At 59.8% G+C, this 6178-nt stretch overlaps 1 protein-coding gene across 4 annotated transcripts in view; it reads right to left on the bottom strand.

The window, feature by feature from the left end:
- CBFA2T3 (core-binding factor, runt domain, alpha subunit 2; translocated to, 3) overlaps positions 1 to 1234 on the bottom strand; it is a 79424-nt gene extending 78190 nt beyond the window's left edge. For 3 of the 4 annotated variants that reach the window (XM_010843950.1, XM_010843951.1, XM_010843955.1), the window contains exon 1: positions 733 to 1233. In XM_010843950.1, the coding sequence (XP_010842252.1) occupies positions 733 to 820 (88 nt within the window). In that variant the 5' untranslated portion in view covers positions 821 to 1233. Of the gene's footprint in view, positions 1 to 732 lie in introns of all 4 variants that reach the window. The other variant, XM_010843952.1, reaches the window with a different exon arrangement.
- Between the last annotated feature and the right edge of the window lie 4944 nt (positions 1235 to 6178).

Below are 6178 nucleotides of genomic sequence, written 5' to 3'. Positions count from 1 at the left end.
AGGGCAGGTGGTCCCTCTGCAGGGGAGATGGGCTGTCTGGGGTTGGGGTGCTGGGGTGACTCAGGCCTGCTTGCACTCTGCAGGCTACTGCAATGAGACTTGAGGATCTGTGTTCCTAATCCATGGCCACGTGGCTATGGCTGGTGAGCGGGGCCTCCTGTGTGCAGTTCTGTGGGCCCCTGAGTCCTGGGAGAGCCGGGCAGGTGATCCTGCAGCTTGGGCCCACAGCCTCCTGCACCCCCCAGTCAGCAGCCCCTGGAGGTCTTCCCTGTGCAACCACCTCTCCCTGGCACTGACTCCGCTGGTGGGAGCCCTGGAAGGTTGCTCCTCATTGAGGGCGGAGCGGGTCCTGGACCACCACTCGCTCCTGGGGCCCTGGACCAGCCCCTCTCCATCTGGCCTCAGTTTCCTCCTCTGACCTCCAAGTCTTAAGGGTCCCCAGCGCTCTGCACACCACCTTTCTCGCCGACTCCTGGGGCCCTGCTCACTGAGCAGCCTCCACCTCCAGCGTCTGCCTCTGGGTGGGGCCCACGGGTGGGGCCCACCCGTAGGCCTGGCACCTGCTGGCCCTCCCCGGCCACCTGCCCCAGCTGCACAGGTCTGTGCCCGGTGGGAGGCTGTGCTGATGTTGGACATGAGTCAACAGGCCGGGAAGCACAGCAAGGAGATGTCACTGCCTCATGCCACCTGCTCAGCGCCGCTTCCGCCCCCAAACCAGTTCCATCCCCTTACCTGGACCGCCCTTCCTGGGACCCCGGGGCGTTGAGCAGCTGGTGGATGCTGAGGGCCCACTGTCCAGCACGGGGGACGCCCGGGACATGGAGCCGGAGGGTGGGTTCAGGAATCTGAATCCTGCTGAGGTGGGAGGTGGGCAGCCCTGTGGTGGGCAGCAGCGTGGAGCCTGGTGAGCCCCACACTAAGTGCCCTTCTCAACCTCGTGGGCCCTCGAGGGAAAGACACAGGCCTCAGCCAGCCTAGGCTCCTCTGAACTAGAGGTCTCCGTCCCCCAGACTGCTTCAGGCCTTCTTGCAGCTGCCTGGGGAAGGGGCGGGCAGCCGCAGGGGCTCATGTGATGCGGGGCGGGCCTGGGGAGGCGCCGGTGGGGGAGGTCGCCTGCAGCCTGCGGCGAGGCAGCCAGCTGTGTCACCGTGATAGTGCGGCCGGCCGGGGAGCAGCCGTGCAGCTGTGCCCACTGCTTCCTCAACAGGAACCATCTGGGCCCGGCCCTGCCCGGCCTCCCCTCACGGCAATTCCGTTCTGACTTCCCAACAACTTCCTCCTCCAGCCCAGCCGGTGACACTCCACCCACCCAGAGCCTGGCCCACTGGGCGTGCTTCCTTGACCTGGGGTGGTGCAGGGGGGACGTGAGGGCACAGATCAACAACAGAGGGACAATGTCCACCCTGGCCAAGCCTCCCAGCCCAGTTGCGCCTGCCTATCTCCTCTCTGGCCTGGCCCATCCTGCAGCCTGGGGTGGTCCGGGGGTCTCCACGCTCTCCTGACCTCAGCCAGACTTGTCCCAGGGCCCTCCTCCCAGGGCCAGCTGTTCTTGGGCCTCACTCGTAACCTTGAACCTGACTTCTGGGTCAGCCCTGGTCTGATCCTGGTCCTGCCACTCTGGCCAGCCCCTGAACTCAGGCTTTCCCCTGCAGCCTGGATGTCCTGGCCCCCAACCACCCTGAAAAGCGCTGCCCACTGGGCTGGACAAGGAAACCCCCTCTCTGAGCTTGTCCTCCTGGCTGGGGTCTCCTTGGAGATCCTCACCCCATTTCCTGATGGACTCCTTGGGGAACAGTCAATTCAGACTCACAGGTGGAATTTGCTGAGCGTGAGGCTGCTCCCTAGTCTGAGGGATGACAGAAAGCATGCCAGGGCCCTCGGTCACCTCTCAGACTAGACACGGGCGTCCCAGACCCCTCACCCAGCACAGAGGAGGTGAGGCTGTGCACAGGCACACAGTCACTTGGTGAAGGTGGTGACCACCATGGGAAGACCCCTTGAAGGAGACAGCGTGCCCCTTGCCCTCCACTGGCCTGTCAATCAGTCCCTGGGGACCCAAACTTGGTGTAGGCTCAGGGCCTCAGACTGGCCAGAGGTGTGCAGCCTGCAGCCCCAGAGCTCATAAATTTTGACAAGCTGAATTGAATTTCTAGGTAATTCCTGCCCGTGGGGAGCAGTCCCAGCAGTGCAGAGGGTGCAGGGCACCCAGGGAGAACCCCGTCCATGCCCCTGCCTCTGTCTTTCCCCAGAGGCACTGCCTCCACAGGTGGGCATCCTTCTAGAGCCTGTGCAGCACAGACCCTGTCTGTTCCTGGAAGGGGCCGCCACGTGCACGTCCCCTGTGGGCCAGGCTGCCCTGAGTCCCCAGGGTTCAGATGGAGAGGACGGTCACGGGAGCCAGGGCCCAGTCCCCGGTGTCTCTGCTCTCCTCACGGCCCCTCCTGGTCTGCCCTGCTCCAGGTTAGGGTGGGATCCAGGGTCACACTGGCCACCAGCTCCCCTACCCCCCAACCCAGTTTCCTCGGTGTGTGTGATGCCCTGATCACCGTGGTCCCAGCTCCCAGGCCGCTCAGGGTGGAGACTATGGAAGATGTCGGGCACGGCCTGCATCAGGGTCCATGGGGCAGCTGTGACCCCCACTGCTACTGGAGCCCTGGGTCACCCCATTTTCCAGGCTGCAGATGGGACCTCTCTAAGCTGGGGAGTGAAAGGGTCTTAGGGAGGCGCAGGCCCCTCCCCTGTGAAGGCAGTCCCCACCCTGGCTCTGGGCAGATGTTCAGGGCACCTTGCACCTGCGGGGCACCCCAGATGGGACACTTCCACTTTCGTGAGAGGCCTCTCATCCTGCCTGGTTTTCTGATCAGCGGGGCTGACAGAGGTTGAGTTGAAATAGAAGAAAGTTGTCCACGAATGGGGAGCGGGTGCCACACCGCTCTTGGTGGCCATCTCTGGAGTGTTTGCCTGCTCCCCACTCCCCCCGGGCCGGGCAGTTGGGGCTTGTGGGGAAGCAGACGTTGGTTGTGGCTTTCGGAGCTGGGAGGCCCAGGAGATAAGGCGCCCAGGAGGAAGCGGCTGCAGTAGGAGGGGTGGGGCCGCTCCCTCCAGAGGCCACGGCTGCCAGCACCCCGTGTGGCGGGGAGGGGGCGAGGGGCCTTTTCTCCCACGGGAGGCAGACATTCAACCAATAAGCCCCTAAGAGATGTGGCCCATGGGGCAATCAGGGGAGGTGATTTGGAAGCTGTGTCTCAGGGATCAGAGCTGCCCCTGGGGAGGTGAGAGCAAGTGCTTTCCAGATAGAAGGGCCCTGAGGTGATCACAGCTCCAGGCTTTCAGGATTCTGTAGGACAGCCAGGGTGCTGGAGGTAGGCTAGTGGAGGCCAGTGGTGAGAGGCCACTAGGTGGAGAGGGGCAGGGAAGTCACTAGGATGGGTGTCTTATTTCTGCCTCCTTTCCTGTTCTGTAGGAGCCCCATGATTGCTGAGTGAATGACTGACTCGATGGAGGTGGATAGATGGATTAATGGGTGGATGGATGAACGGGTGGGGTGGATAAATGATGGATAGGTGTATAGATGGGTAGATGAATGGATCACAGGAGGATGGTTGGGTGGATGGAGGGATGGGTGGGTGGTGCATGGATGGCTCACAGGAGGATGGGTGGAGAGAGGGATGGGTGACTGGTGGATGGACCAGTGGAAACACAATTCTATGCAAATCTTAGGTAAGCTGTGCTTTAGAGAGCAGGGACTGCGACTCACAGGGGTGACATTCCCAAACACAAAGCAGCCCCCCAAAGAGGGATATGAGACACAGGACAGCCCCAGAGAAGGCCCGATGGGGAGATGTGAGCTACAGGGGAGCCAGGACAGCCCAGCACTCTTCAACCCACAGCCTGGCAGGTGGCTAACCTCTGCTTCCAGGTCTGGAATGAAGTGGTCTGATGATCATAGTGTGCTCGCTCAGGACTGACAGGCGAAGCCAGTCCAGGGCTGGACTCCTGGCCCACCACTCCCCAGTCAGAGTGTCACAGAGCAAACTCAGGGTCACAGGGAAGGGCCACTTGCATCCTGGTTTGATACGTGGGAATCCCTCACATGAGGCAGGGCTCCGGGGCTCCTGGAGGAAGTTGGCACACTTACTGGCAGCAGGAGTTCTGTCTTTTGGGGCCAGAGGCTGGAGCCCACGCAGACAAGCAGGAGGACACTGAGCTGATAGCAGGTGTCCCGACCCTCTGGTGCTGTGGGCACCTCTGGTGTCTGGTGAAACCCATGAGCCTCGACTCAAAGCAATGTTGGGAACACGAATACATTCACAGAAGTACAAAGGAAACTCCTTTCATCCAAATACAGATGCCAAACTGTTAAGATCTTTCTGATGTAGCAATATACATGCTTCTCTATTTACCATAGATGTGAGTGAGAACTGTGACATCAAATGTCACAGCAGCCGAAATACAAGACGCTAGGTTGAACCCCATGAAATTCCTGCTACTTGACTGCTGCTGACCTACAAATGTGACAAACGCAGCTGAGTCTGTCCGTGCTGAGCTCACAGGAATGGCTGACACACCTGTGTTCGTGGTAAAAGGAAATGCTACACTTTGGTTAGAGGTTAGTGAAGTACAGGTGTAATCTTTTTTTTTTTTTTTTTAATATTTATTTACTTGGCTGTGCCAGGTCTTAGCTGCAGCATGCAGGATCTTCATTGCATCACACAAGGTCTTTTGATGTAGAGCATGGGCTTAATTGATCTACGGCAGGTGGGTGGAATCTTAGTTTCCCGAACAGGGATCAAACACACATCCCATTCATTGAAGATGGATTCTTAACCACTGGACCACCAGGGAAGTCCCTGTAATCTTTTCCTTATCCAAGTTCATGGACCCCTCTCCCTCAATAAAGAACCACTGTTCTAGCTCATGTTGAAGACCCCTCCCTTCCAGTGCTTCAGTCAGGGCCTTCCATCCCTGGAGAACCTGCCACGTGGAGGCCTCGAGTCAGAGACCCCTGGGGTCACACTGTCACGTTAGCTGTCTTTGCTGGATACTCTTGGGCTGGCTACTGAACCTCCCTGGGCCTCAGTTTCCTCAACTAGAAAATAAGAGGACCGCACGGCCGGCACACCTCACAGGGTGCGGTGCATGTTCAGTGAAACCACTCCGCGGAGATCCTGCTCTGCCGAGGCTGGCTGTGGTCTCTGTGGGCGTGCTGTCGCCAGAAAGCTCATCCTGAACAGAGTTCCAGTCAGATTCCCTGAGAATTCTGCTTGTCCAGCTCAGGACCCTGCCCAGGGAAGCCCTTTGGGAGTGAGGGCTCCCCTCCCCTACTCCCCCTCCCTCTGTCCCCCCCTTTCACTGTCTGCAGAGACCTCCTCCCTCCTCTCAGCCCCCTGGCTCCTGCCCCCTACCCCCACCCACAGCAGGAACATCTGCCCAAATTACACAGTCATCATCCAACTCCTCTTCATAAACCTTCAGTGGCTGCCCAAGGCCCCGGGACGGATGCCAAAGGCGACCCTGGATACCACCTTGCTCTACTCCTCTCCGCTCAGCAGCTGTCTCTCTCATAGGAACTGCTTCTCTCCCCAAAGTGCCTTCGTTATGTCTGACCTTTCGCAGCTCCTCCCACAGACGGGTCCTCACCTGGCAAACTCCTACACGTCCCTCAGAGCCCTCAGGAAGCGCCTCTCCTGTGCCTCTACAGTCCTGGATGCCCCATCACAGCATTAGCACCTTGGGTTGTGGTTGCTGAGAGCCAGCCTCCGTGGACAGCAGGAGAGCAGCCCCAGGGTGGAGACCTCACCCTTCTTGGCGATGGCTGCGTCCTTGGCGTGCAGCCCAGGATCCACCTGAGTGTGGTGGAAGGCCGAGTGTGTGCACACACACCATCTCTGGATGCCCCCCACCCTTCTATAACCTCCCAGGCATGAATTCTGCCCTCAGGACTCCACTCCCCACCTTCATGAAGAAGACAGAAGGAATGACCACCTCTCCTCAACCTCCAACCCCAGTGGTCCAACCAGTTCAGGGGAAGTGGGTCCCGAGGCCCAAGAACCTGAGTGGGTTGCCTCTGGAGACCTGGCCCCTAGAGGGGTGCTCCAGGCTCAGGTTCCGGGAGGTAGAGGCATGGGGTAGCGTCCCCTGAGTTTGGGGACCAGGGCTCGGTAGCCTGTGCTGGGTC

This window comes from Bison bison, unplaced genomic scaffold (assembly GCF_000754665.1).
Source record: "Bison bison bison isolate TAMUID 2011002044 unplaced genomic scaffold, Bison_UMD1.0 scf7180017864192, whole genome shotgun sequence".
Classification (NCBI taxonomy): Eukaryota; Metazoa; Chordata; class Mammalia; order Artiodactyla; family Bovidae; genus Bison; species Bison bison.
This window is presented reverse-complemented; position numbering and strand designations above follow the sequence as displayed.